Here is a 27,058-nt window from a genome sequence, read left to right on the forward strand (position 1 = left end):
ACCCCTTACCAGATAAAAGATGATTCATAAAGCATGTGAGAGAATGTAAACACTCTCCAGCAGCTGGCCATGGGGCATGCAGTGCTGCCAGAAACTGCATCAAGTAAATGTTGGGCACGAAGTTTGGATGCCCCAAGAATGGTACCCTTTGGGAATCCCCGCAAACAAGACAGAACCATATAAAATTGTCCACAGTAATTACTATCAGGGTATGGAGAAGTGGGGTGGTGCTTAAGCAGTTCCTGATGGGCATCATCATCATGATATCCTGTGACTCCTGTAGAGGTAAGAGCTTGAAGGGCATTGCTATACCTACCCTTGTGTGTCCAATATGAAGCATGCATGTGGCTTATTAAATCATTACTAGTAGTAACCTAAATTCCAGTTCACTTTTTACTACAGGTTTAATGTGGTAAATCAACACCTGCATGTTTTACATATTTCCATATCTTTTCCTGGTCTGAAAATGTCACTTTTTCCTGTGACATAGTGCTTGAAGTAGAGAAAGTGAATAAATCCAAACACACGCACACATGCACACAGGAAATGTGCTGATGGAGCATAATATAATCATCATAAAGGGTGGTAAATTGCAAATGATTTTGACAGGTGGATAATGATGGCCAATGTATAGCTCTTTACTGTATACTATTTAACTTTACAGTATTAATCTATTTATTATTAAAAGATAAGGGTTAAACTTGCCCCTATTGTCCTAAAAACCCAGCGAGCACCATGATTATTGTTTTCTTGTTGTTGTTTAAAGAGCAGAATTTATTTCTGGATTCCAGACAACATTTTTATAACCCAGTGCAAGAGCTTGTGCTTGAGGGAGACATATGTATGCTCAGAATCATGCATGCAAAGCTATCATGTGCATAACATGCTTTAGGCCTATAGCCTAGTAACTTGATGTTCCAAATGGCACTGAAAAACATTTCAAATCCATCCAGCCAAATGTTGACTCTATAGTGCATACATAAAATAAAAAACTGCAATCATGCTACCACTGAAGTTTTAACATTTTTCTGTCATCATATTGTGCCATACTATATATAATGTGGTCATGTGTACATCTTGGAAAATGCTTACATAATTTCATGTGTGGAGATTGAACATCTCAACTAGCAACCAGTGATCATTCTGGAAAGGCCGTCCTCCTTTACTCTCAAATACAGGTCATTCACAATCACATCTTTAAAAATGTACTATGTACCCATCCATAGCCAAGAGAGTTGACAAAATGTACAAAGATATGCCTTTGCACACATTTTACATGTCAGCAAACAAAACGTAACCTTAACCATAATGTATTAAAGTGTAGCCAAATACTGTACCTTCAGTCATGGAAAGTTTCAGACATTTTAAAACTATGTTATGACATTTAAAGCTAAAAATGGGCAAAATTTTGTGTGCTGTTCACAAAATCTAGTAACAAATGGTAGCTATATCAAAATAAATTATTGTATCACTTTACAACAGCACATATGCTTCTAAACAATTAGTGTCCTTGAAAGTTTCCATTAACATATTACAAATTCATATCAACATGCAGAACACTTCTTTCCTAAGCATCCTCACAACCACCTTTAGTTTGTAACAGTACTTAAGTTATAATGGATGAATGAACCAATATCCTTTGTTATAAAAAGATTAAACTTACTACAAAGCAAATAAAATGATACTTTATCAATTCAGCTAACAAAGTTGAGTTGAACAGCTTTGTCTATTACACAGAAAAAACATAAAGTTACAACAAACAGTTAGCTATGTATATATAAAGGTAATTTATTAAGGTACTTCAATTCCATTAATCTTTACAAGAACATCATACATCGTAGGTCTGTCACTTGACTGTTGTTTGGCACAACTGGTGACCAGTTGGTAAAACTGTGGATGTTGTTGTCGAACTTGTGATTTAAGGGTGTCCACTATTTCAAATGGATGAGTTTTGGTGAGAGTTTCAATCATGACAATTCCAAAACTGTACACATCCATCTTGGGGGAATGCTTTTTAAAATCACCAACTTCAGGGGCTCCATATGCTATTGCTCCAGGACCTGCCGTGGCTGTTTGTTGTTGTATCTTAGCAGTACCCAAGTCTCCCAGTTTGGCCAGCCACTCACCATTGTAGAGTACCTTCAGTAACACATTGGCACTACTCACATCTCGATGGATTACTGGATCTGGTCTGGTGTGTAAGAAATGAAGTGCTTTAGCGACATCATAAAATATTCTGGGTACATGATGGGTTATGTCAGACCCTTGCTCATAAGCTTCTCTCAAGTTCATATCCATCAACTCCATCAAGATGACTGGAGCTCCTTCCAATGTAGCTCCAAAGAATGTAACAATGTTTTGGTGTTGACACTGAAGTGCAATTTCCATCTCTCGTTGAAACAACTCTTTTGTTTTAGAGGTAGAAATAAGATTATGAAGACACTTGGCAGCAACAATGGTTCCTCGAAATGTAGTCTCATGGATAGTAGCCCAAGCTCCTCTACCAATTTCTTTCCCAATTGTAAACTGATCATGCGAGACAACCCATAGCCTACTACAGGTTACCATTGACTGTATACCCAACAACTGTTGTTCAGTGAGGGATAGTTTATTTTGTGTGAACAACAATTGTTTTTGCAAGTCAGCGTTACTAGTCAATAGTCCTTCATAGTTCCTCTGTAGTACATTAAAAGCCATTTGCTGGACTCTGTCTTCTGTTTCTTTAATGATATTACTAACCTGTCCCATTATCCTTGTCTCCATTTGCTGGACTCTATCATCTGTTTTTTTAATCATGCTACTAACCTGTCCCACTATCCTTGTCTCCATTGTGCTGACATCACATTGCAATTGTTTCACAACATCTTTGATACTGTTTATTTGGTGATCTTGATAAACTTGTAATTGCTTAACTTGATCTTGCAGATCTGGACAAGGTTGTGTATGGGTTCCATCACCTTTATAAATTAAACGAATTAAAACATTATTGTGTGCAACCAATAAATGCACTGTAAAACTGAAGATAAAATTAGATATTTACATGTGATTGACATGCATGCTTAATTTTATATTTTTGATTGACAAAACAATTGCAGGTATTGTTTTGATTAACTGACAAAAGTAAGGATATTGGCTATGGTAGGTAAGTGAATCGACACAAAGGGTGTGGCATTTTAAATACCAGGAATCTTATAAATGGCAACAACAATTATAAGCATCTTGGGCTACACATTCATTGATCAATAATCAAAACACCAAATTAAAATGTTTAATTTCTTTAATACTACATACTTGGCTAAACTATTAGTGAAGAAATAACTCACATAACTCAAAACACAACTTTCTTATAGTTGGCTCTAACTAGATGCTAACTTTGAAAGTTGCATAATGGCTGCGATGGTACAAAAATCATTACTATAAGCAATTAGGAAACGGTGATACAGTGAAGGTTGAGAAACTAATGACTAAAAAGTTTATGTGGCCCAGCGATCTACTTTACTTACTGTCATTTTTGATGAAAGGTGCATTAAGGAAAAGTTGATGAAGCATAATTCCACAACTTTATGATGATTAAATATTCATGAAAAATCATGAAATCAAATTTAAACACTCACTTTTACAGGTGGTTATCAAGGTTTACTAAATTAACAATTGATTAACTACAAGATAAATTCCTATTGTATGGGCATATATATCAAGACACATGGTGGTGTATCATACAGCCAAGAAAGCCAGCATGTCACACCATGCATATACTGACAGGAAAAAAGAAAATGCAAATTTTATGCATATATAGTCCTTCTCCAAAGCATACCATTTTCACACTATAGGTGATTGCCTGGTAGGGCATGCCACATTCCAAATTTGATCAAAATTGCTACATCCATTTCTCAGAAGAGTGGCCAATGTTTCATTTTTTTTCTTAACAAGTTCATGGAGCTTAGAATTGAATCTCTTTTTTGCACACTTGAAAAATGCAAACCCTTTATTCAATTTCTATGCAACCAGAGAGCATAGCAACCAGAGAGCATAGCAACCAGAGAGCATAAGGGTGTGCTCAGGCACCAAAATTGACACTAATCTGATTAATTTCATAATGTTATGGACAATGACTTATGATCAATTTTTCCCTCACAATGACAGGGAAAACCATGCACTTAAGACAATAAGTTTAAAATTATTGTGTACATAGATTAACCATTGAAATGCAAACCATTTACTGTATGATTCAAAGTACCACCTATAGAGTTACAAAACAAAACCAGAACAAGTGTAGGATCATGGGAACAAGGTACTCTATTCGAACAGTCACTAAGGGGTTACAAAAGAATGTCGAAAAAGATATCCAGGGGCTCACTTTACTTCTACCTTATAGCTAAATCAAAGTTCAGGATTAAATCTAATTTCACAGATCTAACAATGGAAACTCTAGATTGTTATAGAACATATTAGAGCTTCTCAAAAAGTGCATTCTATTGGAGGATTAACAAATAGTCAAATGAAATGTGCAATACAGTACAATTATAACTTCTGTCCTCACTTTGTCTATAGATAAGAAATGAAAACAAATCCCAAAGCCAGTCTATGGCTGGCTTATACTAAAAGAAGTGAAATTCACACAAAAGGGCCAAACAATAAAAGAGAGTGCAACTTTAAAAAGCCTGGGTGAAAAGGGTTGTGAAATCAAAGATTGCAGCCTGGGAATAGCCGCAATGGTGTTTCTGGTAATAAACATTATCAATTAGCAGCCATTATTAACATTATATCATTGCAACCATTTCTTGCCTACCATCTTTGATTTCACAGCTTTTTCATCGCTTTTGTAAGCTGCATCCTTTTTTCTACTGTCTAGCTGTTTTTGAGTGGATTAAGATACTTACCATCAAAACCTTGATGATTCCGTTGAGGATTACTGAGTGAATCATTACAACGTGAAGGAATTTGCAAAGAACTATAATATAGTTCATTCTGACAAGACTGATCACAGTGAAATTCTAGGGATGAATGCTTAGGAGTTCCACCAGTGTTACAGACATGGCTATGTAATTCAAAAGCTTCATCATCATCATCATCATCATCATCATCATCATCATCATCATTAGCAACATCATCTGTGTTACTATGACCTAAAGCAGCTTTGGTGGAAACTTTGGTTTCTTTCATTGACTCATTTACTTTATTTAACAGTTTTTGTTGCATTTCACTATCCAGCATAGATATATCTATATCTGACCAGTCATCAAGTGCTAACTCCTCTTGAGATTTTTGGATTCTCTTTTTCCTACTTGAGTCGGGGGAAAGTTGTTTATACCATTCAAGGGTTTTCTTTTGCTGAGCAATAGTAATAATTTCAGAGGTGCTGCTGTAGCTTGATGCAGCTGTCAGTGGTTTCTTTGTGTTGGAAGTTAAGGACAAAGTGCTTGCTGGCAAGAATAGCCTGGTATGACTTGCATTAGTTACTGTAAAAATGTGCTCCATGCCTGGTACATGGTGTGGAATATCCTCACAAACAATATCCTCATCCTGTATAAACATGACAGTGTTTAGTATACTAGAGCAATTATGTTTCACTTAGTCTACCTTTTATTGCACTTCATTTTATTGCACTAAAACATTTTGTTATAACATAGTTACTGTATACACTAGTGGTTGTGACTGCTTAATTTCAGTATTTCAATCCCACTGCTTATCTCAAGTGAGCTATGCAATAGATCAAGGGGAGGGGTTGCTTATCTACAGTAAAACCACAGTGAATTGCAGCCGTATTATTAAGGGGTGTGGTGTAATGGGGTATACTGATCATTTAAGGGTGTGTTCCACTAATGATATCGCGACTGTTTTACTGTAAGAAAGTATCAGAAATACAATGCAGCTAGCTATACACTCCCTCCCTATTACAGTAGCTTAAGCCTTTAAATAGTTCAAAATCGTTTTTGGCATCTAATTATATATATATATATGGATAAGGAAAATGTTGTCACAGGATATTAACATGGTTTTCCTGCATGAATTAGAAGACAACCATGTAATTGATTCAGTGAAGATGAAAGGAAGGCAAAATGCCGGGGGCAGACACTTGTTCGAACCAGAAAAGGCACATTCCACACTTGAGTTTGCTATTGTGGTGCAAAATGGTGGCCGTGGGCTGCTTCATTTGGTCTAGCTTTGCGACTGTGTATAGGCTAGGCTATAGCGGGTAGGCAGACTAAAAATTAGGTTTTAATGATATTTTTAATAACAATTCTACATTAATTTGCCCTTCACTGCCCTTCTGTAATTTTTTTCTCATTTTAATGCTGGATGTGATGTTAGCTGTGCTAATGTTGTTCTGTAAAGCTAGGTGATTTTCATTGCATATGATATATTTTTATTTTGGTTTGTAACTAGTGGTTAGGCCTGAGTCAAATATGTTCAAAATTTTGCCCAAAACCCTTTCAGCAGGTTCCCAAATTTTTTCCTATCATTCCCTTCAGTGTTCCCATTATGCTCCTAGATTTACATTTCATACCATAATTTCAGTCAATAAAATTAACTGAAATTAGAGTATTTTACTATAAAGTAACTTTAAGAGAGCATCTATCAATAAGGAGCTATGTACAATGAATTTGAATACTCTTTTACTTCCACTGACTGCTCTATTAGGAAGTATCAACGTATTTTGAGGAATTAAGCTCATTAGTTTGAAATATCCATATAATATACTAGCATTAATTATGCTGGCTTAGCACTCCAGCCCATTATGCTTTTTATTATGTTGGCATATTTGACACAGATCTACTAGTGGTCAGTGTTTAATCTACACTTTCTCTATTGGAGGAGGAGGGGGGATCAGAACTCAGAGATTTGGGAGATGACCAGGTGATAGTCTATATGATAGATAGCTAACTAGCTAGCTACAGTTACCAAGTATATAAGACAGTTGAAATATCAGCTGGACTAGTTAGTCATTTATATAAGGCTGTGTCATGAGTGTTGACTTAGATTTTGTAATTGGGATTATATAGCTGGTAGAGCTAGATGCTAGATTGTTAATATGATGATAATAATATTTAGGACAATTATGTGCACCTTGTATACACTATTCAGGGGTAGATCCAGACTTATGGAAAAAGGGGGTCAAAATGAACTGAGGCAATAGATTATCCGGTTTGGTAAGGTGAGACCAAAAAAAAAGGTCACAGCCAGCTGACAATAGCTGCCCACCTCACCAACTACACATTTATCACTGATGAAGTACATAAAAATCCTTACAAAGCTTGCTAGACACTGCTTTAACACTGTGACTGCTTTATTAGAGTGATTGCTCTATTAGAGTATATAGTTCTTAGTATACTAAAAACTTTTGGAGGAGGAGGATCAAGAGCCCCACTTTACCCCCCCCCCCCCCTCCCATATCCACTCTGCTATTATTCAATTAGTAGCACACTGCACATGTCCAATTTGTTAAATGAACAATCTGTATGAGTTGGCATAATTGTATGACACCGCAAAGGCACTAACAAAGTAAAAGATCTGGGTGGATGTCTTCCAGGAAAAAAATTAAACTAGCTATATATTAAATTTTTCATGGTTATAGGAAATAACCATTTTTTTAAAAAATCAGGCTTCTGAAATAAATTCTGAAGGTATTTCTGTTGGGTAGGTAAAAACAGTGGACCCGGGGACCGAGGACCTGGGACCCGGAGACCCACAGGTATCCAAGAATTTTATACACTTCACATACTTGTACTAGGTACCTCTGCAAGTAGTCTACATGGCCAATCCCGTCACGGTCACACAGTGTCAACCAATTAGAAATTATAAGCACCTCTGAAAAAGTGCCTGAAGCTGACTGCATTTATAGGTCACTTGCATGCATGCTGCACAATGAGCACGTTAGTCTACTATGTTGACTTGCTACTAATAATGTGCAAATGTACCACGATGTATGGAAGTCTGCACTGCACTGTAAATTTGGAAATATGAATGTCATAAAAAATTGCCACAGGAGTCATCCAAAATAGTCTGTATGTACAGTGTGGTTGTCAAGCTGTTAGACCGAATCTTGCCTAGCTACTAATCTGCACCATTTTCCCGTTTGCACGATGTTTCTAAACTTTCGTAGCAAGTCAAAATAATACATTAGTATGCTCATTATGCAGCAGGCAAGTGGCCTACAGCTTCAGACACTTTTCAGAGGCGCTTATAAGTTGTAATTGCCACTAATTGGTTTAAACATCATGCAAGACACTGTGACACGGAAAAAGTGGATTGGTCACGCAAGACTACTTGCAAAGATACGTAGTACAAGTATAGAATATTGTGAAGGGTATAAAATTCCAAAAAGAGTTGAATACCCCAGGATCTCCTGGTCTAGTCTCACGTGCTAGACGGTTTGTGTGGGGGCGGAAAATAAACCTTTAGGGTTAGGGTTAGGTTTATTTACTGCCCCCACACAAGCCGTCTGACATGCAAGACTATCCCTGGTCCTGGGTCTTCAGTCCCTGGGTCCATTGTTTTTACCTTCCCATTTCTGTTGGCTGCATATGCTGCTACTTTGAAAATAAAAAAAACTTTAAAATTATTGAATTAAAGACAAGCAATTTTGATAGTTGAGTTAGTTTGAAACCAAGCTTAATCTAAGCATAGATTACATAGGTAGGGAATATATAGCTAATCTATGATCCAAGTATTGGGAAAATTAAAGCTCTTGGATGTTGAATAGCCATCATCAGGGCCGCCAACAAGGGAGGGGGGAAGCAGCTGGGACATTTTGTCCTAGATTTCAGGCCTCAGGGGCCCCAAGGAGGCCACCTGGACCTGGACATCAATAACTGTATGTGTGTGCAGGAGTGCAGGCCTGCAGGGCTCCACTGAAAATCAGTTTTACTGAGTGGATTCCCTGTGTAAATTAGTAAATATTACAATTACAATTGTACATTATACACATTAACATCAAGATACTCTAATAGAACAGTCACCTTAGTACAACAGTCAGGCGAATAAATTTATTCAGCTACTCTAACAAACTGTTAAAAATGGGTATAGTGTTGTATTTGGCAGAAAGTTTACTTTAAAATTCAAGCTCTAGATATTCTAATAATAGAGTAGTTACTCTAACACAACAATCAAATAAACATTAATCTCTCTCATTAATTTCTCTCTAAATCACTCTCATATTCATTCACAGAGGGTAAAATTTTCAAAACTTTCCTGGGTTAGGGCAAGCCCCGCAGACTCCCCTATGTGGTATTTTATCTAACTTTATCCGTTATAAAGGGGATCACATTCTTGATTTTCCCCAGGCTCTCTAAATTTTCTTGCTAGCCCTGGTCATCGCTATGTAGGAATTTTTGAAAGTCGTGTTTTAAAGATACAGCTGTAAGACCATTTGATACTAAATCTGAAAGCATTTTAAGTGTTGAAAAATGTTATCTGGAAAAATTTTACGGATTAACAGTGTTGGGGGGGAATTACTTTTTAAAAGTAAGTCGTTATATATTACATATTCAATGTGTAAATCTTGGTTTTAATTGTAAGAAGCTAGTGAGTAAGCTTCGTTCATTAATTTAAAGTGGCTTTGTTACTTTGTTGTGGCTAGGCATTATTCAGTGGATTACTAATGAGATTAGTAACTTCATTACTTGTAATAATAGACTCTTTACAGTAACTTCATTACTTAGGTAACACGTTACATTTGTAAGTAAAGTAACTTGAGTTATATTACTGGATTTTATAGCATATTTCGTTATATTACTTGGTTACCACAAAAGAGTGATAATTATTATGTAACATGTTACATAAGTAATTCATTACCCCCCAATACTGTGTATTAAACACTCTGAGATGGAATCTGAGGGCATTTTTAGCTTTGCATGCCATTTACTAAGTACATAGAATAGTAGTTAATCAAAATTGTGGGAGGGGAGTCTAAGAATTTAGGAGAGAGGGAGTTCTCCCCTTAACAACCCTAGAATAAATGATAGTCTTGCATAGCCAGACTACACATAGCTCTTCTTTTGTTTTGGAAGGGAAGAAAGCGGCTTTGTTCTGGCACCACCCAGATTTAGAGAATTCTATACTGTACAGCTTCTGATTGCTGTAAAAGGCTTTTTGAATGGTGAGAATTGTACATGATTGTTTCACAATGGTTCATGTGACTCCAACTATTTTTAAAAGATATTGCGCATGTGTGATTCTCCTCCATCAACAAACACAATCAGAAAGCTTTTTTTCTGACCAAATACAAAAGAAGAAAAAGTGGTATGACCATGTGAGACTAGTTCGTAATAGCAGTACTTTGGCAAACACCATTTATTTAACAGGTTTGCCAAGAAGAAGAAATGGGTGTAGGGGTGGAGGGAAACTGGGGTACTTGAATGATACTTTTAAAAGTTTATTTAAACTTCAGCTTACTTGAAGCTTCAATTTTAAGTAAGGGTGAAACAAATATTAAATTTAGGTATTCAAATATTCTTTGAATTAACGAACGAATTAACGAATTATTCTTTAAGAATTTTCTGTATAATTAGGCGCTTGAAAGGGACAAAATCACTTTGATTACTACTAAAACTTTAAATGTTAAAAAAGAAAAGTCATTTACATGTATTATTAAGATGAAAAATTATATTTTAAAATGACAGTTTTCAGTTTGTCAAAATGTTTTCAAGGTTAAATGTGTACATTATCCGATTAACGAATATTTAATGAATAACGAATATTTCTTAACGAATACGAATATTTCTTAACGAATACGAATATTTCTTAACGAACGAATAACGAATATTCGTACTATTTGTTTCAGCCTTAATTTTAAGACATTTAAATTGCAAAATCCTACGACTTCTGGGTGTTGCATTCCCAGACCCTTAATGTTTTATGTTATTGAACTGTTGCTGAACTATAGCTGAATGATAGCTTAATAATAACTGTAGCTGAACTGTTGCTTACCATATACTTATTCTTTATAGCTGATCATTTGCATTCACATAAACTGGCCCACAGTGGCTATAGAACTACTTTTACAACTAGCCCTAACCTGAGGTGTGTTAAACATAAACAAATTTGCTTTTGTGTTTGAAGTACATAGAGTATTCTGTGCTTCATATTGTAACAGTTGTTGTGTAGCAAAGTGTCAATGAAGGGAATGATTGAAGGGATTACTTACTAATTCAGGAAGTCTGGAGAAAAATTTTGAAGCATAGTTGTGGCAAGATTGAATCTGGAAGCAATTTGAGAGCAATAACTGAGATCTGGCACTGGGAAATAGCAAATAGACTTAATATATAATTTATATATAGTGATATACAAACCATTTCTTCAGATCAAACTATTGTTTTATTAGATTTTAAGGCAATTATTTATATATCAATAGTGGACTTAAAAGAGACCATAACTATCTGTAAGGCAATTTTAGTGGATCACAAATGGAAAACGGCTATCTCAAGATAACATGCACAGCATATGTAATTTTAACTTTATCCTTTTCTGTGGTGTACCTTGCTATTTAATAGTCTAACTTTTACAACTGGCCAAATCACCATTTACAACTAGTAAAAAGTAATTTGCAGTACTTTTACGCATAGCTATAATCTGTTTGTATCTGCAAATGTGACCGGATTTGCGAAAAGGTACCTTTTTCACACACAAAATTTGACCCATTTTTTAAACTTTAAAGCTTCATAACTTTTTGATCATGGCATATAATTGCTTGAAATTTTCAATGAATGTATAGCTACAGTATCTGGCTACATTTTGATACTAAGAGCAAGTAAATCAGTATAAGGCATCAAGTGTTTCCTTATTTTGTTTGCTGGTATGTCAAATGTGTGAAAAAGGTACCTTTTCGCAAATCCGGTCACAAATACTGCATGATAAATTGTGGCTGTTTGATTTGGTGTCCACTCTGAGCAGTGTAATGGACAACTATAAATCAACCCAAAAGGCATTCAGATTACATGTTTCATTTATTTAATAAAATTCTAAATTTTCCTGGGGAAGCATGCTCCCACCCCCCTTCTGCCAACATGAGTATGCTAACCATGTTGAATTTGCTTGCACACTATTGGGTGTGGAGGGTCAGGGCCCCACAGCTTGTACTTATTACCCCAAGCCCCTTGGCAGCCTGTGTACTAAACAGTACATGTGCCATAATGTTCGATAACAACATAATAATTATCAGTTTAAAAGCACTTGTTCTTAGTCAACCGGGTTTGCTTTGATACTGAGAAACATGTACATAAATCTACAGAATGCTACATAAAAGTCATTAAAAGTACTTATTCTGCACTATACTGACTTACTGCCTCCACTCCAAAATATTCAGCAGCATCAACTACATTTTCACCTATCCATCTCACTGTACCACTGACACTGTTATGGTGTTTGTCAGTGAAGAACACTTTACTACCAATGAGATGTGACTTGTTTGAAAGTGGTTTCACGGTTAGCTGCATTATAGCAGCTGGTAAATCAATATGCTGCTTATGATCACATACAGGACTTGGTGTTTCTTCATACAGTAAATTAGGCAATGAAGGACATCTGGTTGCAACCTCCTTAATACCTGTAAAGTTGCTAGCTGATCCTTTTTGATGTTTCAGGAATTTATTAGGTTTAGTGGCTTTTTCAGGTGGCTTGATTAGCTTGTCCATTGCTACAAACACAGCATAACCAGGATCACACTTGAAATATTCAACTCCTTCAATAGTACCACTCACTCCCCCTTTTGTTTTTTTCTATATACATAGAAATAAGCAACCTTAAAATTAATACATAAATTTCTTACATACCTTCAACTTTAATCCAAATCTTCTACCAATTTCGCCAGTTACTTCTCCAATGTATTGAACAGTTGCTTTTTGGGGATTATTAGTTGATGGAAGAAAGACACATACTGCAAACCCTATTTTAAGTGACTCCACCCAACTGAGATTGTGGATTTCTTTAATTCGATTGGGCAAACTTTGTATTCCAGACAACAAGTGTTTCTGAACAGTTGTTAACTGATGTACCTGCCAGTGGGCAGGATAACAACATAGTGTAGCAGATAAATCTGTCAAGATATTGTTGTTATGGTGAGAATAAGTATATATAGTATCTGCAAGTGGTTTATTATGAGTCACAAATGGCTGCAGAAAAGAGCCTTTAGAAATTATTAACTCAGTATGAAATTGCCCAGAAGTATCCTTTTTATATCCCATGACATCTTCTAACAGTAAACCATAAGGAGGATCCTCCATTCTGCTTTACTAAATTATGAGAACACATTCATAAAGCTTACTGCATATTTATGATAAGATCTCCCTTCAATTATCCCTAAAAAAACTTTTTATGCAACATCATTTTGATCACACTCAAAGTACCTAGACTACAAATGTATTATGTCCATCAGTAAATAAATGAATAAATAAATAAGTAACCAAAGAAATAAATGAGACATCTGTACTTAATTTAGAGTCAGACAATTCTAAACATGGTAGTCAGCACAAGAAGTGATTCATGCACTTCCTGTGAATTAACACCTATGTGAAAGAAATTAACCAGAGAGCAAAGGTAATAGGCATTACAGTTACTGCAGTAGATGATAAGGCACATAATTATCATGAACAGGCCTAAGTGACATTGAAACATCTGTAGAATTAATCACAGTTGAGTCATAGACTAAAGGCATTAGCCTACTATCAGAACACACAATATGTCGTATTATAGTGAACACCAGGGTAGAGCATGTCTAGAATTAAAGAAATGTGATGGCCAGATTACATACAGTAAATGTGTCGATGCTTCTAAGTGTAAATACTTTCAATCTGAATTGGAATTCCAAGGTCATGTAATTACCCCATCAGGTATATGTCCTACACCGCAAAGAATTGTAGATGTGTGTAAAGCTCCTGTGTCTACTAATAAAAGTAAACTGAAATCTTTTTTGGGCCTGATGACTTACAATGGGAAATTTATATCTTCTGTAGCATCTCTCCTGCACCCACTTTACCAACTTCTATGGAAAGATTTACACTGGAAATGGACTGCCAAGTGTCAAGAGGCTTTTGATTCAGCCAAAACCCTTGTAAGTAAAGCACCAGTGTTAGTACACTATGATGTAACCAAACCAATAAAGCTGTATTGTGATGCATCAGCAGTTGGAGCTTGCATTATACATGTAGTGAATGGTGAAGAGAAGCCTGTAGCTTATGCATCTCGAGCCTTGTCAGTGGCTGAACAAAATTACGCCCATATCAAGCATGAAGCTCTGGCCATTGTATTGGATGTGAAATGCTGCAGTACCTGTATGAGCGTGAATTTATCTTGGCAACAGATCACCACCCCCTTTACAAATTGTTTGGCCATGCAGATAGTGTCCACTCATTAGCTGCTGCACATATGCAGCAATGGGCCATGATACTCAGTGCATATTCCTACAAAATAGAGTATTTTCCAGATGCTGCTAATCAGTGTGCACATGCTGACTGCTTATCACGCCTTCCTGTACAATGTTATGCAGTTCATCCAGCAGAAGAGGGCAATGCTGTCCATGCAATGCACACCATCACCCCTCCAGTGACTGTGACTGAGGTAGCCAATCATATGACAAAAGACAAAGTATTTTCCTAAGTGTTCATGTATGTACAGCATAAATCTTGGTCACTTCCCAATGCCAGAAGACATTGCTCCCTTTCATCGGAAGAAAGAGGAGCTTACCTTGCAAGATGATTGTGTGCTGTGGTGGAAACGAGTAATTATCCAAACAAAACTGCAACTGTTGGCAGAATTACATTTTGATCATATTGGAATTTGTCGAATGAAATCCTAGCCAATGAAAGCCAACATGTCTGGGTGCATGACAGACAAATACAGTACCAATTTATATTTTATAGGAATCAAGAAAACGTGATTCTCACACATTCATACCTCAGTAGTGACTAACAGAAATAGCTCTTTTTTCTGTGCAAAATTCCTTAGGGGTGGGACATATTCCATACCAAATTTGAGCTAAATGGCTATGCACAATGAAAATTTTATACTGGAAAAACAGGGAAAAGGGAAATCAGTTCAACCAATTACCGGTATTTGCTCCTTCAAAGTTAATCTTTTTTGTTTATATTTTCACCTTCTGCATTAATTTTTCTTTCTGCACCACTTAATCTACAAAAATTACCATAACTTGAATTGTGCAAGCATTATTGGATTCTTTTCAAATTTGGTGGGTATGAAAAGTACATTATAGCACATTATCTTGTAAAAATGCCAAAAAGTTATAAGCGATTTTCAAAAATTGTAAGTGCAATTTTTTTGTCATGCATGCCTGAAGGGTATAAAATACTGACAGAAACAAATTAAAACTTGGTATGCAGGTAGCTGACCACTGTAACACAAACCTTTTGTGATTTGAAAGCACTGAGAGTATTATAGCTGATTGATTGGTTTGTAGTTTAAATTCACAACAATCAGCTAAAGCTGTTCCTCCTTGTTTGAGTACAAAAACAACAATAAACAGAACAACACCAGTACAGTAACAAAAACAACACAATACAAAAATAACAGTAAAACAAACACAGTAACAACTAAGGGGATATAAAGCAAAACCAAACATGTGAAACAAGCACAAACAAGATACTCTAATAGAACAGTCACCAAGAAGTGACAAAAACATGTGCAAAACCATATTGGCAAATTTAAACATCTGAGAAAATTGTCCAGGGATCTCCACATGTGCATCTAGATGCTTAAACCTTTAGCTACCACTCTGCCACTGCTGTCAGTTGCTCATCTCACTTCCTAATAAGTGGAAGTTCTACTGTACTACACCTTCAGAAATATAATTCAATGAAGATCTATCCATGGAAACTCGAGAACATTTTATGTGCATAGTATTAGAATTGCCGTGTGCTCTGTTAGAGTACTACATAAAGTAATTGTGTTGAATCAAATAGGCTATAGACCTATACCAAACATACGTAATAAAAGGGTCACATGATCAAGACACTCTACATGTAATAGAGCAGCTGGCCTCACTGCAATTTGTTGTCACATCTACCGAGTAAACCGCTATATATAACCAAACTACGTAGTTGAATTTTGTCTTGTGCATGTCCGATAACTACAAGGTACAAACCTACAGTAATGTAATGGAAATCTGCTTAAATATCAATAACTTAGGCCACTGTTTAATAATAATTTGTTTTTCATCAGTGCCAGCATGTATATATTCCATTGCTGCACGTAGCTAGTTAAATATTTCTCCATTAACCATTATAATTCATCTGAGTAGCGAAATATTGATGATGTGCAGTCAATCAGTCTTCAAAATTGCTGCACTCATACAGTAGGTACCTTGAAGAGAGGTGAAAGATTTGTGCAGCGAACACTGACTCTGACATTAGTGTTTGTAGAATTTTCCAAGAAAGCTGAACCTCAAGTTGAACTCAGCAAACCATCATGAAGGACAACTATAGCTACTTAGCCGCATCAGAAGTGGACCCGGCAGAATTTTGTGGTTGTTAGGATACCATGTTATGCTTAGTATATATGCAAGTTAGCTATCTTCCAATATTGCAGAGAATTGGCAGAGGTAAGCCTAGCTATAGAATAAACCTTATTTGCAACAAGTATATGGATAATGGTAATGACCCACCCGCCTGCACTCTATATACATTTTCTGATGAAAAACAGAAATTCACCAAATATACGTAGTGGCTTTATAATGTGAAAACCAACCATACATGCATGTACCAAGCAAGTTTTGAGGTCCCTTTATAGAGCAGTCATATACATGTGATGTTCAGTAACCAATACTATAAAGTAGTGCACACATCTCTTAAAATTTAGATAATATATTAAACAAAAGCCAGCATATGGAATAAAAGAAATGATATCTAATCCAAAACAGCCAAGGTGTAAAAAGGTGAGGCCTTTCACAATTAGTCTAGTATGAAGAAGATGTGATATCAATGGTGGCAGCCAAGAAATGGTTGTAATGATATTTATGCATGTATGTTAGTTAACTAATTTGTAATGTCACAAATTAAGTGAGTTAAATATCATTGTAGCCATTTTTGGCTGCCACCTTTGATATCACATCTTTTTCAAACTAGCCTATTTTTGGACGGCTACACCTTTTCCACAGCATGACTGTTTTGAATTTAGGTACAGTACTACCATATATCATAATCAGTCTGGTTAGTAGTAGAGTTAACATGCAATTACAAGATGGTGAATTCCGCCAGTATGTTTGTACCATTTTAAAGCATGTGTACAATACTGAAACACATGCTGTATGGCCAACTTCAGCTTATATTGTCTAGTGTCCTCAATTGCAAGTGTCCAATTCCACTGTACATACCTTAAAATAATGCATTGTACCACTGATGGTATTGTAAGAATTTCCTTTTCCTTATCAACAACTCTCTCCAATTTTAATGCATAACAGAACAAAAATTGCTTCAATCTTTCAGGGCTTGTCAAGGTAACGCCTACACAAAATATGGTTACAAAGAAATACGGAACACTAATATGACTTTTAGCCAACATTTCAATAATGAGCCAATAAATAAAGATAATCCGATATAATAGCATGAACCTTTTCTCATACAATTTGCACTCTAAATTCAGTTGTAAAGAAACAGTGTGGGACTTTGATCAACAGCTAACATTATAAAACAGTCATTACTATGACATTTCTAGAGAATCAGTACCCTTAAATATAGGGTTATATAATCTGCATCTGCTGCTTGTTTGCTGCAATATGCAAAAACAAGGCCGAAGTAGCCAATAACCAGTCTGATTATCAGTATATCTACCTCTAAAATACTGTAAACATACTATGCAGCCAGACAGATACCATATCCTAAGACTTGTAGTACACTGTACAGGACTATCATTGTAGTAATATGTGAATTTGGGCTTTGAAATTATGTTAATTAAGGCTTCCCATGCAATGCATGGCAGTAAGGTAACATTTCTGCCCTTTTACTTTTAAATTGGAAACGAGTCAGCAAATTTTCTAAAACTGCCTGCAGTGTAAGGACCTTCTACTGATATAGCTACTAATTGTCATTACAAATTTAAAATCTGGTAGGTACCTGTTGATAATGAACTATCAAATCTCCATAACATCACTGAAACATGAGATTTTAACATCTATGGATAACAAAATTAATGGAATCCAACCCAATAATTATCTATTACGTGCCTGTTTTAGATTTCCTGTATAACAGTATAAACCTGCCAATTGTCACAAAGGATTGTGAGCTGCAATAAAAGTAATTATGTTGTAGCTACATGATATATGGTGTATCACATTATCAATCTTGTTCCAAGCCATTGACAAGTCATAACTACAATGAGGATCATTTTACAATTTCTCAATGGATATACAAGTACTATATGTCAAAATTCTTTCTATCTGTTGTTGCAGCCTGGTACAGTATAAGCAGCCATATGAAGTCATGCGTTTTAGATTCATATTCACTCCTTCAATGCATGAGATGCCTCAGCCAGGGATCTGACACCAATCAAAATCTCACACAGGGAATCTGAAGAGAAGCTCAGAAACTTATAGGCAAATAGCATCTTTATCTATCTATCAAGCACTCTTTCTTCAACAAAGCTACAAGAATTTGAAATCCAATTTTAAAATTATCCCTAGCTATTCCTTGTACTAGAAAGTAGTACATTTATACAATGTAGTTAGAAGCCCCCGGAATAATTGTATATGATATCATGACACTCTAGGAAATCGTGTACACATTGCACCCTATTATTTCCTGGTGTCGAGTCAAGTTGTGGGAGCTGTCAACATGCAGCCATGGAATCTGTAGCTAACTAGCTTCACATAATATACTAAATTCTGAATATTATTAAGTACAATTAACACAAATATACATTTAAGAAATGTTGAAGCTATAATAGTTTGAATTTAGAGGTAAAAGGATGCAACATAACAAGATGTCATGTGACTATCCATATGATGTCACATGCTGGCATGATGAGTTCATAAAGCATTACATACATTATTTCATTAATGTTAGCTACTATATCGATCAAATATTTGTCCTACCTCAGGGTTGAATTGCCGCTCTTAGAAAGAAACACTAATCGCAATTAACTAGTGGTTGGGATAATGAATTGAAATGGATGATACCAGCCAAACTTTAAGCACCTACTGAAATCAGAGGCATAAATTCTGTTTGTATAGTGGTCCGGCATAGTACTTAACTAAATGTATACTATGTAGGTTAGGTAATCCTAAGGCTGCAGCACATGTTGTTGTAGACCTTCAGTGCTGGTCACTGTAAAGTGTTAATAATAAAATAAATAATAATAGCTATAGCAAGGCACAAGGAGACTACTCAGATAGGGTAAACCAGTTAAGTATAGTCAGACTGTACTATAGACTAGCCATTGATTTATCCTCACAAGTAGTCTGCAAAGCCGTTCTTCCCTACTGGAGCATTGGAGCACGAGCATATATTCAAATACAAAAACGACTTAGCTAGCTACAATTGCAACAACACAAAAGCTGAGGCAGAACACAAAAAGAGAGGTAGTCTAGTTAACTACAAAAAGTCTTAAAGATACAAAATATTAGTTACAGTTGAGATACAGTTTACTAGGCAGGACTAGTAGTAAATCAGTAACTACAGAGGTCACCAGCTGAACTCACCACTTCCTGTAAAGTATCAGTTTCAGATCGAGTACTGTAGCTAGCTAGCTAAGCAGCTATACTATACCTGCGACTCCACCCAAGCTATCTAAAGCTTTAATTAATGACGTGCACGGATTCCTAGTCAGTCAGTCATGTTGTATAGCTAACCGGTGTCACAGTGATGCGTTTTTAATGTAGTAATTGTCTGCATCATTATTACCGTGTTTCCCCGCGGCCGCGGTGTCGTTTAAATCTTGACGTAAAAAGGCATTCAATCCCATGGGGCTCCCATGGGAAGATTTAACGCGAGCAGTCCCATGCCAGTGGGTCACTCATGGGAAAGAATAATTTCACTATACCCTTGGGTCACTCATGGGAAGATTTTACGTACTTTACACTCACTCACGCAAAATGCTGGTAGAAGGTAGGAGATCCACTTGAGTCTTACTCCTGGGAAGATTTTACGTAACTTTGTAGATCACGTGATACAAATGTTCCAATTTCTTCAACTTCGCAGCATGATCTGTAACGCCAAAATCGGTCCGGGGAAAAAATCGGTCCGGCCGGACCAATTTTGGTTGACGTAATTTGGTCCGGCCGGACCAGTTTTGGCATCTAAAATTGGTCCGCCCTGACCAAAACTGGTCCGGGCTGAGTTAAATGCAAATTCGCTGGCCAAATGTAGCTATAACAGTCGGCACACACTTGACTCGATGTCCATAGCTTTGATGCTTGCTTTGATGCTCACTTTGATGCCTTTTGAGGAATGATAGTTAGCTATTTCTCGAGATAAAAAAGTGCACTACGGTGCAGTATGTGCGCACGTGTTCAGCGAAATTCTAGCGAAGTGGCCGGCATTTCCTTTTAGCTGCAACGTATACTCAGCGAAGAGAGCGGACTCTATATAGCTAGCTAATATTCTAACTCGCGAGCTGGCTCTAAGGTGATGACATAATGGCGGATACTGGCGAAGAAGAGCTCTTGGATAAAGTTTACCTCTACGTCACAGAGAAATGTTATGCGGACGGAACTTCTGAGAATTGTAAAAGAATCATCAGGAAGAAAGCCTCAAAATTTACTGTCATTGATGGAAAGATGTACTTAAATAAGAAAAGGAAAGGAAAGGTTAGTTAATTCAGGGGCGGACCTATAGGATTTATAAAGGAGGGGGGCTAACTTGAAGCATTTGTCTGATGACACTCGCATGCTGGAGCTAGGGGGGGCTGGGGGCATGCCCCCCCCCAGGAAAATTTGAAAAATAGATGCCACAATACTGCAATTTGGTAAAATTGCATAAAATCCTTTCTGCATGCATGTTTGTAACTATTTCAGTGTCCTTTTAATTATATCATTATCCTATACCTTTTGTTAAAATTTGGATATTGTAAGAGGGTGCATCATCTGGAGGCATGCCTCCCACAGGAAAATTTTGAAAAATTGATGCCAAAACACTGCAATTTGGTAACACTGATTTCAGCATATAATGCTTACTTATATATCATAAATTTTAGACAATGTAAGAGGGTGCATAAATCTTCCATCCTATATATGCAGGGAAATATTTTTTCCCTTTATCTGCCCTATAGCTTTGTAGAACTGAAATAGACTTGTCTGGTACTTCAAAGGTAGGGGTTGTATTATTATAGCCGATTATAGGTATTTGTAATTTAAAAGATTTTATAATCATTAGCTATAGCACAGACTATCAGAAGGGTCTTGTAGCATGCCCAGCCCTACTGGAAAATTTTGAGATTTGAGATAGAATCTGAGAGCATTTTCCGTGGTACATGTGTCCACTTAAGGTGTATTTCTATTTATACGGCAATTATACTATACTAGTTATTGAAGGCTTTTGAAATAGACTAATGCACTTCATTATGTGTAGGTACATCTTATAGATTTGGATAAATTCCATAACAGAACCAACTTTTATGTTTCTGCTGAATGCATGTTCTATTAGAGTAGTTATGTGACTGCTCTATTAGAGTATCTCGATCTCGTGCACTGCCAATGGCTGATTCAGGCCCTTGTTGCACAATATTTAACACAAATCCGATGATAATGCCTTGGAAAGATAGTTCTAAGGTGTATTTTTATTATTAGTGACACTATTATGCTAAGACAAAAAAATTCATTGTGGTCCTGATCAAGTACAATTTAAAAGTGAAGGAGGGCTTCAGCCCCCATAGCCCCCCCTCTGGATCCGCTCCTGTAATTAAACAGTTAGCTCACAGTGTAGCGAGATATTATAGATCTATTGTGCATGCATGTGCAGTATATAGCTATACAGTGAATTTATTAATGAAACAGCAATACTATTTTTTCACATGTTTATGTATACTATATAGAGTGATGTTCAAGTGAGGTACATTAGAAATACAGAAGAGCAGCAAAGAATCATCAAAGCTTGTCACAGTGATGTCACATCTGGCCATTTGGGCTATAAGAAAACTATGTCAAGGTAACAGAAAGGTTCACGTAGTATGGCATGACAAAGGATATAGAAGAGGTGGTGAGTACCTATTTAGCTACTTCTAATACTATAGGGTACAATATTTTGATTGCTGAAACAAGAGTCTAACAAATTAGCATGTTAAACCACTTCACAATAACTATAATTATCCATTCAAAGCCTATAGTACCTACTTGAAATATCTCACACATAGCATTTGTGCCATATGATGTGCTTAATGTTGATAATATACAACAACTCATTCCAAATTTACTTATAAAGCTTCTTTAGTGGTTGCATTATGGTTGATTATTATAAGGTTGTAGCTGTTAAGCTGTGTATTCTATCAGGATTTTAAACATATATAGGCAATCTCTATTATGCACATGATACAGTAAAAGTGTATGTATAGTGGACTACATGCAGTGTATATGTATGCAGATAGCTAGCTATATCTTGAACTTGTATATCTAGAAATCATGGAATCAGTCTTCGGTATCTTACAAAGCCAGTCAAACTTGTATTATTATAGGCGAAACGATGTGATGTTTGCCAAAGAATGAACAGGAAACTAGATATTGTAACTCCAGAGATGTATCCAGTACCAGTGAAGTCACCATGGCACCATATAGGAATTGACTTTATAGGACCTATTGCTTATAAATCCCCTGCAGGTACAGCCGGCTGCTTATTTATAATAGCTGTGTAGTTACATGGCACATTATTTTATAGGAAATAGATATATCTTGACTACCAGTGACTATTGTACAAAGTGGGTTGAAGCATTTGCAACACCTAATAAAAGTGCTGTTGAAGTTTGCAGCTGCTTGTTTAAGGTATACATACGTGCAATACAATAGGTAATATGCTCAGTATGTATTTGTTTTATGTACAGTTTGCATGTATTATTTTGTCTGGTTTTATACATGTAGCTGTTTATGAGAATGGGTATTCCCAGGCTTGTAACAAGTGATCAAGGGTCAGAATTTAATAACAAATTAAATTCTGAGCTGATGAGGAAGTTGAACATTAAACACCTTTTAACGACAGCTTATCATCCACAGGTAACTCCATTCATGTAGTTAGCTATGTTTATTTGTCTATATAATAATAGGCGGATGGTCTGGATGAAAGATTTAATCAAACTCTGCAAAGCATGCTTGTAAAGTTTGTAGAGGAAAAAAAAAATCCTGGGAAGCGTACCTTGACACATGCGTTTTCACATACAATACTGCACGGCATGACTCAACTAATTATACACCATTCAAGTTGATGTTTGGAAGGAAGCCGTTGCTTCCAATTGATATTGATGTAGAAAAGAAGGATACAGAAGTACTTTTAGATGACTACAATAAAGCTGGAGATTACCCTTTCGATGAAGCAAGAGAAGTGCATGAAATGGTGCTTGAAGCAGCTAAGGATAACATAGCAAAAGCACAGCTGAAGCAGAAATTGCAATATGATAAAAGACATTTTAAACCAGGTGGGCTACAATTGTTGCATTCTAGATGATCCATTTTGCTTCACTTGCTTGCATAGGTTGTTACTCAATTGGAGTTAACATGTTGGTAAAAGATTTTAATCGAAAGAAAAGGAAGGGAGGAAAGTTATATTACAAGTGGAGAGGTCCCTACACCATTACCAAATGCTTGGGTCGAGGACTGTACTCTTTGAAGGCAGCAGATAGTTCACATGAGATCACTAGGATAAACGGTGCCCACCTTAAGCAGTACTTATCTCCTATACATTATGTAAGTTGCTATAATATAGGGTTGTGCGTACTTTTTGTTTAATGTGCATGTATGTATATAGGGACCGGATTCCAAACAAGACAGTGACAGCTCTTTAAAGAATCGTGACAGTAACCAATCTTAATCAGACAATCAATCTGTAAACAGTAATTCTGTCTGCTCTGGAAAGTCAGTGCAAGGAGCTCGAGGAAACCGTGATGGCTCATATTCTATCATTCACAATGCTATATCTCAAGGAAATATTGGATTTATTGACCAACACAGCCTCTCCCTAGATCGCTCTTTCTATGAAGTGGGAAGAAAGGACAATTCTGTCTGCTCTAGAAGTTCAATGCAAGGGGCTCGAGGAAATCATGATGGCTCGTATTCTATCATTCACAATACTATATCTCAAGGAAATATTGGATTTATTGACCAACATGGGCTCTCACTGGATCACTCTTTGTATGAAGTGGGCAGAAATGACAATGAACCAGCAGATGCTAGCTCACCTATTAAACCAGGTGGATTTCTCACAGTGTTCTTTAAAGATAGAAAGCTCCTATCACCTATTGTACAATTGCCAGCGGTGTGTTCTAAAGGTACAAGATTTTGGTACAAAATAGAGCATATATATAATTATGTAGTGATAACTTAATCTGGGGGTATACATAGTAGGACTTCAATTATTCAAGCCCTTAAATATTGGAGCATGTACAACTAACTGCTCTATTTTGATGCCAGCTGTACTTTTTAGTATAATATGATTAGAGTACTTGACTGAAGTTCTGTATAATTTTGTGAATATAACACTCGAAGAATTTTAAAATTTCCTGAACAAGAAAGTTTCAGTACAGCGCAGAATTTCCTATAGACTTTCCTGAACAGCTCCTGAAAATTTCCTGTAAATTTTAATATTCTTCAAGTGTAAGCTTCAATTTATCTTGTCTGAATACTTTTGTGATTGAACTGGCATATGTATGTATGTATGCTGAGATAATGGAATATTGAGAATATGTTTATACCCCCATTGTTTGTACATCATGTAGTAAGCCCATCCAAAATTCCTGCTTTCGACAAAAGTGTTAGCTGTGAAGCATCGCAAGGTAAATGTGTGGTATTATGATGCATGCATTAAGTATCACCTTACCTAGGAAAGGACCATGTTGCATTAATATTGGATTTACCAACAGGCATCAGTAAATGTAAAAGAAAACTTCAATTTTCAGATGATGACAATGTGGCAAGGCAACAAAATCCTAGGAAGAGAAAATGTAAACTTCTCAAGGTATGCGTAATTGTTATACAAGCCAGTCTACCCCTTCATAACCATTGCCAACTTTATGTATAGTAGCTAATATGCACACAGTATACATGCTCTAGAATTCAACTTCACTCAACCAATTTTATTTTGGTTATTTAGACAGATAATGTTGAAACGGATGTGCAAGAGAAATCAAAGGTATTCATAATTATGATCACTCACATTATTGCTATTGCAACCATAAAAATTACAGTGTGATGCTTATGGCCATGTCACTACTGGTATCCTGATCAATTCTACCACTACTGCCGTCCCAATAAATTCTACCACCAGTACAGCTAAAACTACGACCATCCCAGTGAACTCTACCTCTACAGCTATGCCTACAACTACAGCAGTCCCAGACAAGTCTACCACTACAGCTATCTCAACTAGTTCTAAGATATCTATTGGTGTTACATCTTCAACAACAACTAAAAAGTTGTGTATACTTTAACATCAAATTTCATGTCTAATACATAGTTTCTAGCTTATGTATATGCATACAAGTTTATTATAATGCTCTTGTATATATTGCATATTGTTGTATGTGCTTGCTTTAATAACAGAAACAATTGGAAAGCATTTTAAAAGGGCAGCCATGTCATGTAGTGAAGGCAAGAATTGGTAGGTTTACCATACACCATGGAAGTTTCCATACATTGAAGCCTAGAACTTATATCAATGATGAGGTTAGGTATAATATAGAGTCATGTTGATTATTTGACATGTCCAACTAAAAGATTGTCAATGGATACCTTCGACTGATAGCAATCATACACGGGAATTGTTATATCATTGGAACATTTTCATTGACAGCTATAATTAACCGTGCTGCTGTCAACATTTCTTCACATTTATTGTCAAGGGTATATTGTAACTCATGCAAAAGTCCACTACAACTATATACTTTATGTCACATGTAGGAGGTATTAACTACAAAGAAGATGCTTGCAGGTTTGTATAACCAAGGCACCAATCATTGGATATTCATTGTAAGTTCATAATTTGTAGTGCATGCAGCTATATACATATGTGCATTTGTCATAAATCATGTAGGCAATAGATCTGGAAGCAAAAATCTTTTACCATCTGAACCCATCTGGATCAAGCCATTCTGCTCGTGGGACTTTTGGTGCATTGAAGTTAGTTTTCCATTATAATGAACGTCAGTTTTTTATACTATACATAGGAAATATTTCAAGACAAGAAACAACTTCTTGGGGACAGATAAGATCAACATAGAGAAATTTAGATTAGTACAATTGGAAAAACGTGTTCAATATGATGGTTGTAGCTGCGGAGTTTACTGCTTAAAGGTATACATTAAGGCTAGTGTCATTTCCGCCTTGTACTGTACATGTTTAGATGGCTGAACAGCTAATGCTATCAGGGAAAATCAATGAAACGCAGTTAAGATGTGTAAATGTTGACAAAGCCCGTGAGAATATTGGAATCACTTTGCTGTCATATTCAAGTATATACAACTACATGCATCTATATAGTTTGTATACTATAATTCTATTCTGTAGCAGATATGCGTGAAAGATGTATGATGTGTGGAGCGGGTGATACCAGTGTAAGCCATCCAGATTATAATGATTGGGTGAGTGAGTTCTTTGGCCATGCACACTCTATGTTATATATAGCTATCCACCACAGGTAAAATGTGATAAATGCAAATCCTGGAGCCACACAAAGTGTGCTGGTGTTAAACTAGATGATATTAAGAGCAAAGCATTCCATTGCTTAGAATGCTTCTCTAGCATAAATAAAACTAGTCATTTTATAGATGTGTAAGACGTGGTTTGTTTTGTGTACCTGAGGGTTACAGCTGTACTATTATTATTGTCTGCTGCATATGATCTTAAAACTTTATCACAGTCAAACTGTTCATTGATTTTACACATGCTATTGATGCAGTGGCGGATCCAGGATGGGGCATTTGG

The 27,058-nt window shown here is 36.2% G+C and overlaps 3 protein-coding genes across 3 annotated transcripts; 2 read left to right on the plus strand and 1 right to left on the minus strand.

The window, feature by feature from the left end:
• Positions 1-1,717: 1,717 nt before the first annotated feature.
• LOC136264872 (uncharacterized) lies at positions 1,718-19,744 on the minus strand. Its single transcript, XM_066059634.1, has 5 exons — positions 19,643-19,744; positions 12,771-13,229; positions 12,282-12,716; positions 4,881-5,523; positions 1,718-2,957 (listed from the first exon to the last, which is right to left on the minus strand). Exons 2-5 carry the CDS (start codon positions 13,218-13,220, stop codon positions 1,792-1,794), a joined length of 2,694 nt encoding a protein of 897 aa, XP_065915706.1. The 5' UTR covers positions 13,221-13,229; positions 19,643-19,744; the 3' UTR covers positions 1,718-1,791.
• A 3,462-nt stretch (positions 19,745-23,206) lies between these two features.
• Positions 23,207-26,066, plus strand: LOC136264473 (uncharacterized). Its single transcript, XM_066059223.1, has 10 exons — positions 23,207-23,559; positions 23,616-23,827; positions 23,889-24,408; positions 24,856-24,912; positions 24,961-25,094; positions 25,230-25,268; positions 25,324-25,550; positions 25,679-25,801; positions 25,853-25,978; positions 26,036-26,066. Exons 3-8 carry the CDS (start codon positions 24,159-24,161, stop codon positions 25,698-25,700), a joined length of 729 nt encoding a protein of 242 aa, XP_065915295.1. The 5' UTR covers positions 23,207-23,559; positions 23,616-23,827; positions 23,889-24,158; the 3' UTR covers positions 25,701-25,801; positions 25,853-25,978; positions 26,036-26,066.
• A 108-nt stretch (positions 26,067-26,174) lies between these two features.
• Positions 26,175-26,998, plus strand: LOC136264630 (uncharacterized). The gene is made up of 5 exons (XM_066059410.1): positions 26,175-26,254; positions 26,302-26,428; positions 26,478-26,586; positions 26,642-26,715; positions 26,772-26,998. The coding sequence occupies exons 3-5, from the start codon at positions 26,478-26,480 to the stop codon at positions 26,907-26,909; spliced, it is 321 nt and encodes a 106-aa protein (XP_065915482.1). The 5' UTR covers positions 26,175-26,254; positions 26,302-26,428; the 3' UTR covers positions 26,910-26,998.
• Positions 26,999-27,058: the final 60 nt, after the last annotated feature.

Source organism: Dysidea avara, chromosome 8 (genome assembly GCF_963678975.1).
Source record: "Dysidea avara chromosome 8, odDysAvar1.4, whole genome shotgun sequence".
NCBI lineage: Eukaryota > Metazoa > Porifera > Demospongiae > Dictyoceratida > Dysideidae > Dysidea > Dysidea avara.

What these genes read in the sequence shown, in the direction of transcription:
- LOC136264872 (XM_066059634.1), bottom strand. Translation starts at nt 13,220, where the DNA reads ATGGAGGATCCTCCTTATGGTTTACTGTTAGAAGATGTCATGGGATAT. An exon ending in GATTTGGATTAAAGTTGAAG is followed by an intron (nt 12,717 to 12,770) that starts GTATGTAAGAAA and finishes CTATGTATATAG; the next exon opens with AAAAAAACAAAAGGGGGAGT. An exon ending in AATATTTTGGAGTGGAGGCA is followed by an intron (nt 5,524 to 12,281) that starts GTAAGTCAGTAT and finishes ATGTTTATACAG; the next exon opens with GATGAGGATATTGTTTGTGA.
- LOC136264630 (XM_066059410.1), top strand. Translation starts at nt 26,478, where the DNA reads ATGGCTGAACAGCTAATGCTATCAGGGAAAATCAATGAAACGCAGTTA. An exon ending in CACTTTGCTGTCATATTCAA is followed by an intron (nt 26,587 to 26,641) that starts GTATATACAACT and finishes TCTATTCTGTAG; the next exon opens with CAGATATGCGTGAAAGATGT. An exon ending in ATCCAGATTATAATGATTGG is followed by an intron (nt 26,716 to 26,771) that starts GTGAGTGAGTTC and finishes TATCCACCACAG; the next exon opens with GTAAAATGTGATAAATGCAA.
- LOC136264473 (XM_066059223.1), top strand. Translation starts at nt 24,159, where the DNA reads ATGCAAGGGGCTCGAGGAAATCATGATGGCTCGTATTCTATCATTCAC. An exon ending in GAAAATGTAAACTTCTCAAG is followed by an intron (nt 25,095 to 25,229) that starts GTATGCGTAATT and finishes TTGGTTATTTAG; the next exon opens with ACAGATAATGTTGAAACGGA. An exon ending in ATGTGCAAGAGAAATCAAAG is followed by an intron (nt 25,269 to 25,323) that starts GTATTCATAATT and finishes TAAAAATTACAG; the next exon opens with TGTGATGCTTATGGCCATGT.